Consider the following 13453-nt stretch of genomic DNA (forward strand, 5'->3'; position numbering starts at 1 on the left):
AAAGAAGGATAATTTTAGACATGCAATTCCATTTTCTGCCAGTAGGGGTAAAACAAGACGTTGTGAAAAGTGCCCACTGTCTCCCTCTATTGATGGACACCAGTTTTATGTCTCTATATTTCTGCTGAAGAAAGTTATTACAAAAAGAAGGTTAATTTTGGACATGCAATTCCGTAATCAGCCACTTGGGGTAAAATAAGAGATTGTGAAAAATGTCCACTGTCCCCCTCTATTGACTGTCACTGGTCTCATGTCTACATCATCCTGCTGATGAAAGTTATTACAAAAAGAAAGAAAATTTTGGACATGACATTCCCCTTTTCTACCAGAAGGGCTAAAATGAAAGGTTGTGAAAAAATGTCCACTCTCCCCCTCTATTGACTGTCACTGGTCTCATGTCTACATCATCCTGCTGATGAAAGTTATTACAAAAAGAAGGATAATTTTGGACATGCAACTCCCTAATCAGCCACTAGTGGTAAAATGAAAGGTTGTGAAAAATGTCCACTATATCTCTCTATTGATTGACACTGGTTACATGTCTCAGTCTCCCTGCTGTAGAAATTTATTACAAAAAGAAAGTTAATTTTGGACATGCAATTCCCTTTTCTACCAGTAGGGGTGAAATGAAAGGTTCTGAAAAATGTCGACTCTCTCCCTCTATTGATTGACACTGGTTTCATGTCTCTGTCTCCCTGCTAAAGAATGTTATTACAAAAATAAGGTTAATTTTGGACATGCAATTCCCATAATCAGCCACTTGGGGTAAAATGAAAGGTTGTGAAAAATGTCCACTCTCTCTCTCTACTGATTGACACTGGTTTCATGTCTCTGTTTTACTGCTGTAGAAAGTAAATTACAAAAAGAAGGTTAATTTTGGACATGCAATTCCCTTTTCTACTAGTAGGGGTAAAATGAAAGGTTGTGAAAAATGCCCACTGTCCCCGTCTATTGATTGTTACTGGTTTCATGTCTCTACCTTCCGGCTGAAGAAAGTTATTACAAAAAGAATGATAATTTTGGACATGCAATTCTCTAATCAGCCACTAGGGGTAAAATGAAAGGTTGTGAAAAATGTCAACTCTCTCCCTCTATTGATTGACACTGATTTCATGTCACTGTCTCCCTGCTGTAGAAAGTTGTTACAAAAAGAATGTTAATTTTGGACATGTAATTCCCTTTTCTACAAGTAGGGGTAAAATGAAAGCTTGTGAAAAATGTCCACTATCTCCCTCTATTGATGGACACTGGTTTCATGTCGCTATCTTTCTGCTGAAGAAAGTTATTACAAAAAGAATGTTAATTTTGGAGATGCAATTTCCTAATCAGCCACTTGGGGAAAATGAGGGGTTGTGAAAAATGTCCACTATCTCTCTCTATTGATTGACATTGGTTACATGTCTCTGTCTCCCTGCTGTTGAAATTTATTACAAAAAGAAAGTTAATTTTGGACATGCAATTCCCTTTTCTACCAATAGGGGTACAATGAAAGGTTGTGAAAAATGTCCACTCTCTCCCTCTATTGATTGTCGCTGGTTTCATGTCTCTGTCTCCCTGCTGTAGAAAGTTATTACAAAAAGAAGGTTAATTTTGGACATGCAATTCCCTAATCAGCCACTTGGGGTAAAATGAAAGGTTGTGAAAAATGTCCACTATCTCCCTCTATTGATTGACACTGGTTTCATGTCTATATGCCCTTTAACTAAAAAGCTATTACAAAAATACCGCCTACTGAGCTATAGCAAAAAACGAAGAAAGCTTGCACTTTCCCCACGGTGCCTTACTTGCCACTCCGCTGAGAGCGAGCTTTCCCGACTGAATGCACATTGCGACGGGTTGTGCTGGGCAGTGCTCATTATATCGAGAGAAAATAATGAAAAAGAATGGTGTGAAAGATGATCAGCTTTGGCACTTTGACAGTTTCACACTGTTTAGTTTTTTTAGGGCAATTCATTTTGGAGTTATTGGCGTTTACCACTGAATGTGTCACGAATATCGAAAACAAACCCAACTTAACCCCGCTGTTTAATTAGGGTTGGAGCTAAACTCTAAAGGACACCGGCCCTCTAGGACCGAGTTTGGAGCTGTAGGGTCAAATTATTTTCATGTACTTTATTTACATTTTATTTACTTTATAATGCTGCTATTGCTGACATTATGTCTGTGGTCAAAAATTAAAATGACTGATGCCTTGGCGCAGCACACACACGCAAAGCTCGGCATATGACAAATGCGCGCAGTTAAGGCTAGAAGGGAAACGTTTGGCTCTACTGGGCATGCGCACATAAATACAGCGAAATTTTTGTCATACTGTACTAGGGTTTGTCGGAAACAATCGACTACTCGAGCATGTATTAACCATAATGCATACAAAGAGTTTGCAAGTGCGTGAATTTTAGGATTACAATATTGCGTGGAGCTGTTACTTTCTATGACCTTATCTATGTTGCATATAAAAATAAAATATGTAATGTAATAATTAGGAGTGCCTAAAGCCTAAAACCTGGATAATGGCTTCAAAAACGAATAACGGACAAGGAATAATTCTGCCTGAATAATCGGCTGAAGCTGGCACAGTCCGGTGTTTGCTAGATATCAGCTGAGTCATGTGATCAGCGCATACACAGACCTCTAAAGTCACGAGTGTGAAGTGAATGAATGTAAACTTTGAGTGTAAAAAAAAGCGCAAATCAAACACTGCATTAGTGTTTCCTCTCCGTGCATCTCTCAGAAATCAGAGCTTGGCAGGAGTAATATCACCTATAATAATACATCATACACGTTATATTATTTGTATATATTTAAAAGGCAATGATTTAAACCTTAGGCTACGATATGAATGAAACAAGCACACGCGCTCACCAATCAAACAGCCGCGTTGCGCGTCTCAGTCTCTCAAAAACCAAACCAGTTCTCTCTCAAAAGTAGGCTAATAATCAGCGTAGATACGGATACATTTTCTACTTTTTCTACTTGTTCTACATGTTTGCATCTTTATCTTTTTGCTGGTTTTGCGCGGCACACGCACATTTGTTTAGTGAAGTTCATTAAACATTAAGACTCGCTTAAAGAGTTCTGCGTAATGAAAATGTGCGCTTGGATGGATTCAGTCGTGTTGAAATGATCACTAAATGTTTGTCATGACATCTCTCTGCTTGCATGATAAATATTATTTTAGAAATTAATAGTTATTTTAGTTTAACACGACATACTTGTTCAGTGATAACTATGAAATAAAAGATAAAAAGTCATAACGGTCTTGTCAAGTACTGTACGACGTTGTATCCGAATGCAGATACGAAAAATGTTGTGATTGCTACAAATACTGGCTGTTACAAGAAAATTTATACATGTAATGTCATAATTATGAAGTTTTGCAAATTTACATATGTAATTGTTGCATATGGCTATAAATCAATAAGCACTTATTGATAAAAAAAAAAAAAAACTATTTAATGTGTTTTCATTTACAATAGCATGAACCACGAGTAGTCGAGTAACTCATGTATTTTTTAAATAAAAAATCAACTAGTAGAAATCAGTACTCTTGCAACCCCTATAATGTACAACATTAATACGTATTTCATTATTGGTAAATTTAAGGCTACCTAGGTGTAGACATAAATAAAACACAATCTAACAAGTAGAAAATTAAACTAGAAACATCTAAACTTCTCAGAACGCAGCAAGTGCGCCGCTGGTCATGCACATCCTTTCCCGTAACAAAATTGAAAGCTAAGCCAAGATGGAGAAACAGCTGATCATAGCTGTACAAGGATAGCCATTTTTAAAATGAATTTATTAGCAGAGATACTGCAAGGGATTTTTAGTGCAGGTAATGGTTGCCTAGCAACAGCAGACGCCACTGAAGCGCAAGCATAGAGCGCAGGCTACAGAGTGCTTTGGGAAAAAAGAGAAAGCGGCGCGCCTAGCGTTTTCCACACGTTTTCAGTCGCGACATGCAAATGTGCTTTTGTTTTGAAGGAGAATTTTTTTTGCTGGACTCGGTCGAGACCAACGAGAACATTTGGCGAGTCCAATGACCAAGTCCGAGACAAGTCCGAGTGCAAACACCAATGAGTCCGAGACAAGTCCGAGACGATAGAAAAATGAGTAATACAGCCCTAGGGAACACATGTTAGGTCAAAAACATTAGCCTGAATGCACTGTAAGTCGCTTTGGATAAAAGCGTCTGCTAAATGCATAAATGTAAATATATCCTACGTTTTGAAATTAAACTCACTGTAAATTGTCCTATTGTTTTTAAGGATGTTACAATGTTATATTATTATGTTATTGTTGTTTTACTTTGACGTTTTCATCTCCGTTTGCAAACCAACATTTTACAATTACATCTGTTTTGCAATCTGTCCCTTTGCGCCACCTGACGGTAGTTTCGCAAAAGATTTTGACTTGCAGTTAACGCCGCGGCCCTGGGCGGTGGTACACGTGGCAGTATTACACATTCTGTCTTTCAGAAACCTTTAGACTAATCTATTGCTGGATTAAGTGTAAACATTCTTCACACAAGCTCATAGTCATTGAGGTATGATGGACGCTGGCGGTAAACTTAGCTTAACTTCTGTGGTGCTGTGTGGTGTGGTACGATACTCACGGAGAAACATGTTGAGTCTCTGTTTACATGGGGCGTTCTGCGTCTCTGCCACGCGGATTGCTTTTCCAAGCGTGCACATGAAACGTTCTGCTGTTGCATTTGCTTGGGGCCAGAGAGGTGTTATTTTCCGATGGTGAAAACCTAGATGGCCTGCAAACTTGGAAAACTGTTCACTGTTAAAAGGGGGCCCATTGTCCGTTTTTAAAACTCTGGGAATTCCAAACATCGAGAACACTTTGTCGATGATTGGAATGACTGTGTTGGCTGAGACAGATCTTACAATTTCAATAACTGGGTAGCGAGAGTATTCATCTATGACAACTAGTCAGTGATGGAGTACTAGAGTCCTGGACTCGGACTCGAGTCCGACTCGAGTCACGATTCTTTGGACTCGAGTCCGACTCGAGACTCCCATTCTCTGGACTCGTGACTCGACTTGGACTCGCGGACTGATGACTCGTACCTGGACTCGGACTCGATGATATATAAAATCGGACTTGAGCATTCATCACGTTGTTTTTGACTAAAATATGCTATGTTATAAAAATTATATAAGGTGTTACACTTTTCCTGTTTCGTGCCCAAGACCTGCCGGGATCTATTTTTTTCCCTCACAGACACTGCTACCGCTTGCTCTCTTTGCTTGACAACACACTCACTGACGTCACTCACTTTATGCTCGTGCATGTCAGATCAGATTACATGATTTTTTTTTGTCTCTGTTGCGATAGTCACTGTGTCAGATTACACAATTTTTTTGTCTGTTGCAATGGTCACTGTGTCAGATGGATGACGCAATTTTGACTCCTAAAATCCTGTGGTGTCGTGAACAAGAAACATGTCAGACTAATGTTACACGTTGCTTTCTGACCAGTCGCGTGCCGTCACACACACACACATTCACTAGAACACATACAAACGCACTCACGCTAAATCACTCGGTCACTCAAACACACTCTCTCTCTCTCTCTCTCTCTCTCTCTCTCTCTCACACACACACACACACTCACTCTCTCTCTCTCTCGGCATATCGTATTGATTTTTACGTTTTAAGTATCTTTAAAATACAGTGTCCTGTAAAATGCACGTTTCTTTTTTTCGCTGAGTGTATTTCTGTAATACAGTGTTAAAGGATTAGTTCACACAAAAATGAAAAATTCCTAATCATTTACTCCTCCCAATGCCATCCAGGATATCCATGGCTTTTTTTCTTCAGTGGAAAATAAATTATGTTTTTTTAAGGAAAACATTTCAGGATGTTTTCTTCATATAATGGACTTCAATGCCTACCAACTCAATACATTTTATCAGTTCTTTGAAGGTCCCAGAGTGGAGACATGTAGGCACTGGGGGTTTGAGACTCGACTCGGACTCGAACACTGGGGACTTGAGACTCGACTCGGACTCGAACTCTGGTAATGGTGACTCGACTTGGACTCGACTCGGACTCTTCTTTGGTGACTCAGACTTGGACTCGGACTCGAACACTGGGACTCGAGACTCGACTTGGACTCGACAGTTGGTGACTCGACTACAACACTGCAACTAGTAGATATTCTCCAGTTGTAAGTGGGCCGTAGAAATCTGCACTGATGTTAAGCCATGGGGCTTCTGGCAACTCGGACATTCTCAGCGGCTCGGACTGTGTCATAGGTGTGTTGGCTTGACATGCTAAACAGGTTCTTGACAGTCATTTCTGCTTTCTGGTCTATGTTAGGAAACCAGACCTTTGACCTGAGCAATGTCTTAGTCTTTACAATGCCCTGGTGTCCTTCATGGGCTAGCTGTAATACTCTGTGCTCAAGGGATGCAGGGATGACAATTCGTGTACCTCGCAGGACGATGTCGTCGTGTGGGACACAGTGAGCTCCCCATTAATCTCTCTGTACTTTTTTAGTGTTTCAGCATGTTGTGTGTCGCCTGTGATTTTGTGCCAAGTGTTGTCTCTGATGTGGGTACTAACCTTTTGCAGGATTGGGTCTTTTAGTGTTTCGTCTTTTATCTCATGGAGATAGTCATAGCTTTTGGTGTGGCATGCTCAGCCACAAAGTTGACATACTCCTCTGCCACTTTTATCGCTCTTGTGCTTTCACTCATCTGCATCGGGATGGGGTGACGGGAGATGTAATCAGCAGGGTTGTCTGCACCTTTTCTGTATTCTACCCTGAAATTGTAGGGCTGTAGTCTCAGTCCCCCATCTCTCGATCCTTGCAGGTGGTTTTGAACGAGGGTTGTTCCATGTGACCTCTAGAGCTTTGTGGTGCGTGACAAGGATGAACGGGTTGCCATACAGGTACAGGTGAAAGTGTTCACAACTCCACACAATGGCCAATGCCTCCTTTTCCGTTTGTGAGTAACGTCTTTCTACGTCACTGAGAGCATGGCTGGTGTATGCTATGGTGTGCCTCTCTCCCTTTCCATCCTTTTGGTAGAGAACAGTGCCTAGACCGACGGGACTCGCATCTACCACAAGCTCTGTGTCTTTGGGTGGATCGAAGTATGACATTACTATGTTGCTGGTCAGGCTGTCTTTGATCATCTGTAGTGCTCGGGCGTGCTCAGGGCTCCAGTGCCATGGTGTGGTCTTTTCTGGTCAGCTCACGTAGTGGTGCAGAGATGGAAGCAAAGTCCTTGATAAAGCGAGCACTGTAGTTCGCCATGCCCAGCAGACTCCTGACTTCAGTCTGGTCTTGTGGATCACTCGCCTGCTGAATGGCAGCAATTTTTTTTGGGTCAGCTGAGATTCCACCAGCTGAAAAAATAAATCCAAAGAATTCAAATTTACTTTTGTTGAATTAAAATTTCTTTTTATTGAGTGTGACCCCTCTTTCTTTCAGTCTCTGGAACACAGCTCTGAGACTGTCGTCATGGTTTTTCTGTGTTTTTACCATACACAGAATGTATGGTTTGTGTAAGTGGCGTTCACGTTGAATGGCGGTATTGGCCTGTCTCATGTTGACACAGATTCTAACCTTGTCCGGATCCTTTGGCTTGGGTGGCGTCATGATGGGGGAGACCCATGGCGTAGGGCCTGTGACTGTCTCGATGACGTCGTCATCCTCCAGCTGTTTTCAGCTCCTCTTCAACCTTCTGTCGGATGTGAAAGTATGTGGCTGACAGGTTTGGTTGAATGTCAGTGTTGATGTGAAGCTTTACCTGAAAGTCTTTCAGCACGCCAATGCCCTCGAACAGCTCTGGGTGTTTCTGTACTAACTCATCTGCTACTGTTTGGCTGGTTGTAGCAGACACAGTGTTAATGATCTTGATGAGGCCTAGCTTTTTAGCTGTGTTTGTAGCCTAGCAGAGAGCAGCTATCACCCTTCATTACCTTCATCAGCTATCACACAGTGTGGTACTATGTGTTGTGCTGGTGATGTTATACACTTTCTTGTGCATTTTGTGTTGCTTGCTGTTGTCTCTGTGTTTTTATTTCAAAGTCTTTTCCATGTGTTCTTTTGTTTTGCCCTGCACTGCTTGGCAAAGTGGTTTAGTTTCCCGCATGCTTTACAGTCTTTTTCCTTTCACTGGGCAGTTTTCATCATGTGGATAATTTCCACCACAATTCCTGCACTGGACGTTGGGCTTGGCTCTCCCGGCGCGTCGGCTGGTAGCTGTTCGCCCATTCTGATGCACTGCATTCACTGATGCAGCTACACTCTGTTCCATGCCGGCTGCTTGTTGCTCGGACAGTTCTAAAGTTCTCCCATATTCGAGAAGATCATCCAGGCTGTTTCCGGGTTCTCTGAGCGCTCTTCTACGCAGCCTGGTTGAACTGCAGCTTTGGATCAGCTGTGCTTTAATTTCATGGTTTTACGTCGGCAAATTCACAGTTCTTTGCTAGCATGCGTAGTCTGGTACAGTATGTGTCTAGGTTCTCGCCCGGCTGTTGCACTGCCTTTCGGAATATATATACTTGATACTGAACGTTCTTTTTAGGTGTAAATTTGTGCCTAGCTTCATCTTAACGTCAGCAAACTTATCTTGCTCTGCTGCTAGCGTGTCATAGATGTCATGCACGCGCTCTCCCGCTAAGTGCAGTAGTGATGCTTTCTGCCTCGCATCTCCGGTATGGTGTTTACTGCTGTAATATAGTTCTCAAACCTTTGTATCCATTTTGTCCAGCGTGGTCCTACTGAACTCGGATCCGTTTCGGTATCGAAGGCTGGCAGAGCGACAGTGTTTTCCAAGCGACATCTTTTTTTATTTAATTTTTTTTAGCCTTTGTCGTTGATTATCCTCGTCGCCAATGTGATGTTCTCGTTCAGGAATTAGGCAAGGACCAGACGTATGTACTCAGTATGCTTTACTGTGATAACACATTAGACAGTTCTCACATAGACAGCCATCCCTCACGGGCTTGGTGCTAACATTCTGTCGTTTTCACAACGTAAGACGGCCGGCGTACCACCGTGCGTCAATGTCGTAAAACATCACTGTCGTTAACTTCATACTGCATATCCTAAACACTACAATAACTTCATAAGTACTAAACTTTCATCTGCGAACATTTCAATATTTTAACTACAGTGTTTTTCTTTTATTTTCCCTGACTGCAGCTGTCAAATGTAACATCGGCTAGGCCAGTGCTTCCGAAACTGTGGGCCGCGCCCCCCCCGTGGGCCAAAGCGGTATTGCAGGGGGGCCGTGGTTAGGCTAAATCAAAATATTAAAATAATTAAAATATTCTAATTGTTATAAAATGTGATTTCACTCAAATTATTAAAATATTTTTGTTATTGTTGGTATTGTATCAGACACTTGCACTTAACCCCTTAAGTGTCACCCCCCTTTTGGGGGGTAGAGCTGAAAAGGGGGAGTCCAGATTCAAATTAATGTAATTCTGGAATGGTTTGGAATATGAACCTAATTTTGGGCTCGTTTTTAAAAACACACTTGGAAGTTGAATAAAATTTAAAACAAAAAAGTCATAGGTGTTTAAGTTTGTTGTAATAAAAAAAGTAATTTAATATTTATTTATATTTTATTAAAAAAAATTAAATTAATTTCATGTCAAATGAAAATCCTTAAGTCTAAAGAAGTTGTGTTCCAAATTTGACATTGATATCACAAAAAAATGAGGGTTTCTGTGTTATTTTTAGTCGCTATACCAACAATGTCCACTAGGAACTAGTCATGCTCCTTGTATGATTTGTAATGGACGACTGATTTGATTTACGCTTTTTTTTTTATTCAAACAGCAATAAAACATTCTAGATAGGTTGTAAATGATTTTTTAAACCATAAATATGACATATAAAATTTTTATATGACCATATACAATACAACTACTACTGAAACCACATTGTACAGGGAAACTTGTTTTCCTCACTGTGCTTACGACAATAAAAGCTTTGACTTGACTACTACTATTACTACTATCTCACAATCACTATTACTATAAATAACTATATACATGCATATTTATATTATTACTACATAACACAACTATATACAACTCTATATTTGTTGGTGTTACAGGCTGTTCTTGTCATGCCAGTTGTTGAAGCAATCACGTTCTGGCAGGAAACAGAGAGCAGCATCACAGGCAGGGCAGAAGACTGGTGTCTTCATGTGGCACATTCTGGACTTTCTTCTGAAAGCACGTTTTGAATTAGAGATGTGCTTTGGCTTGTGGCAGTCATGCTGGGAGTCAGGAGGAGCAGGTGTAGCAGAGGATGCAGGTGGTGCAGGTGGTGGCATCCAGTCAGCAAGCTGACTGACCAGAGCTTCTCGAAACTCCCTCTGACTTTTTGCCTTCTTTTGTTTCATTTTAGCCAGCTGCTGTTGAATGATGAAGGCGTTTACAACAGCGATGTCCACAAAATGGTAAAATAGAGACCGGTACCACTTTCTTGTTTTTCGAAGGACGGTATAATACCCAATGAGGGCATCAGACATGTCAACACCTCCCATGTTCCTGTGTGAAAAGCAAACATAAAACACAAGTCAGTATATAAAACCTAAACACTTCTGCATATTTTCTTGCAACACACCGGAGAATAAATTCTACTCACTTGTTGTAGTCGGACACTGCAGCAGGAATGGGGACCGTCTTTTCTACCCATTGCCCATCAGGTGTCTTGACCCTCCTCTGCACCGTCTGGTTTCCGTTAGCTGAATGGAAGGAGGAGCACATCATAACTTCTCTTGTGTCCTTCCATTCAACAAACAGAAGTTTGTCATGTGTCCTTCCATTCAACAAACAGAAGATTGTCATCCCTGATCCACCTAATGGACCCACGAGGAGCTTTTCTGGGCAATTTATTTTCGGTGGTTTGGGGGAAGCCTATCCTGTTTGCTTCTGATGGTCCAACAGGCGAAGATCCGTTTTTCAAGGAGTTCCCGGAAGAGCATTGGGCTTGTGTAAAAGTTATCTACATAGAGCTTATAGCCAGTACCCAAGACACTGGGATTGACTAAAGCTACTACAGATTCATAGCTCAGCCCCTTGTTCTGTGGGTTTTGAGTTGTGGGGGATCTTTCCCTCATAAATAAAAAAATCCCACGTATAGCCAAACCGTGAATCTGCTAGTACAAAGAGCTTATACCCCTATTTGGTTTTTTGGCTTGTCCCTGTGGTACTGCTTCAGACTGATCCGTGCTTTAGAAGCTACCCATTCTTTCATCCACTGAGATGTTTTGGTCAGGATGACAAGAAGCTCTTGCACCGGTCACGAAGCTGCACATATAAGGGCTTAACTTTGGCACAGGCGGTCGTAATCAGGGTACCTCTTTTCTTGATGTTTTTCTGCATCCACCTTTAGATCGCTGATGTGAAGTGCATTAGAGATTGCCTTGAATCTTCTGCAGGACATGACTGATGCCGGGAAGCTGAAATTGAAAAGCCGGATCCATTCCAGTAGTCTGGCACTGCTGGAAGCTTTACCAGACCCATGGATAGGACACCTGAAAGGAAACTAAACAAGTCCTTTTGGCACATCTCCTGCTTTAGTCTCCTTGTGCTGTTCTGCTTGTCAGCTCAGTCAGAGTAGGCATTTGTGTTTTTTTATAATGGTCTGGCAGACATCGGATGAAAAAAAGAAATGAAATAACTCTAGAGGGCTGTAAATCTTGTGAAGTGATAACTTGAGGCCCCAGGCGTACGTTCTGGCTTGAAGATGGGCTCAATCGGTACAATGTCAGGCTCTTCTGAATCATGCCATCTCTCTTCAGTATCAGAAAGAGTATCTCTGAAGCCAAGTCAGTCTGCCTTCCTCTTCCCCTCACACTGCTTCTTCCTCTCCCCATACACTGCTTCTTCCTCTTCCCCTCACACTGCTTCTTTCCTATTCCTCTGCCCCTCACACTGCTGCTTCTTCCTCTTCCTCTCACACGCTTCTCCCTTGTCTTCCCCTGGTTGTAGCTCTCAGTCTGTCTTCAAAATTGCTAGGAGTCAGTACCTGATGATGATGCAAATGATGATATTGGTTCAGCAGTCCATCCACATCATCAGTAGTTATCTGGACACCTATTATAAATATAAGTAAAATGTAAGTATATTACAAGTAAAATAAGTACATGTAAGTAGTATCATTCTACATTTACATGCTGCTCCCAGCATATGTTTATATATATATATATATATATATCTATTACACACAGAGAGAGAGAGAGAGATTTCTAAAGAAATGTAGAAACTTACCCTTCTGTGGCGTTCTGAAAAAATCTCTTCCAAAATGTCTGGCTCATCGTTGCTGGACTCATTCTCTTCTCCCTCAGACTCTTCTTCACTCGAGCGACTTGCAAAGTTCTTCTACAACTTCCGAAAGGCTGTAAAAACCTTTGTTTCGGTCCTCTTTGGATTCATGTGGGACGTATGCAGAGTTCAGAGTGCAAATGAAATGGCTACTCCTAGTTTTGGCAGGTTTCCCTTTATGGCTGCACGTTTTATAAACCTCACCTGAACATGTGATATCAAACAGGTGGTAATTTTACCTTTTTATTGGATGAGGAGTTTTGTCAATATCAGGTTCTTTCATTGGCAGACAGAATGGCAGAAAACACATTGGCCTTAGCGTAAACAGCTCTGGCTGCTTACTGAGACTTATCTGAACAAAATATCTCCCCTGTTCATTACTGCATAAAGTTATGAGGGTGAAATTGCTCTTTCTAATCAGAAATCTTAATCCAAACATAGCTACTAGAGTGTTGTTACAGAAACTTCACAAAAAAAAAAGTTTTATTTCATGTATGATGCATACATGAAACTGACATGCATTACATTTTTTTACTGAATACTTGCAACATCAATCATACATATACAAATATACATATTCAATTTATTCTCAAAGTTTTTGATAAAAACTAGAAAAGAGTTTTGTCTGATTATTGCCAGCCAATGAGGTATATCTTATATATATATATAATATATATATATATACTATACTTCATGATTGTATGTGTATGTATCAGTCTTTTTATAACAAAAGCCCAACTTCTTTGGTGGGTTTTTTTTTTTTTTTTTTTGCTAAATTTTCTTGTCACAATTAATGAATTACTGTCACTACATAAGTTTTAAATATAAAAACAGTGGTCAAATATGAAAAATACATCTCTAAGGTCTCCAATGATATATAGTTTGTCAAGATTAGTTTAGGTTTTAGTAGAATATTACGGTTTAATATGTGAATGGCTTTGGGCCACCAGTGGGCCAGTTGACACTTATGAAAAAACAAAGCACAAATGGAGTTAACAAAGGTTTTTGGCCGGCGAATGAGGAGATCTGTTGTTTGTCTGTCAATAGAACGGATGCATCTGAGGCCAGTGGCATCGCATATCCGCTTCACATCACCTTCTACAGGTTATATAACGTTAATTGGTGCTATATGGACGCTTAGT

General features: G+C 40.8%; 1 protein-coding gene across 1 annotated transcript; it reads right to left on the bottom strand.

Moving 5' to 3' along the window:
• Positions 1-10087: 10087 nt before the first annotated feature.
• On the bottom strand, positions 10088-10878 carry LOC122142823 (piggyBac transposable element-derived protein 4-like). Its single transcript, XM_042753882.1, has 2 exons — positions 10630-10878; positions 10088-10532 (listed from the first exon to the last, which is right to left on the bottom strand). The coding sequence occupies exons 1-2, from the start codon at positions 10830-10832 to the stop codon at positions 10088-10090; spliced, it is 648 nt and encodes a 215-aa protein (XP_042609816.1). The 5' UTR covers positions 10833-10878.
• Between the last annotated feature and the right edge of the window lie 2575 nt (positions 10879-13453).

The sequence above is a fragment of the Cyprinus carpio genome, unplaced genomic scaffold (assembly GCF_018340385.1).
Source record: "Cyprinus carpio isolate SPL01 unplaced genomic scaffold, ASM1834038v1 S000000170, whole genome shotgun sequence".
In the NCBI taxonomy this organism is placed as follows: Eukaryota; Metazoa; Chordata; class Actinopteri; order Cypriniformes; family Cyprinidae; genus Cyprinus; species Cyprinus carpio.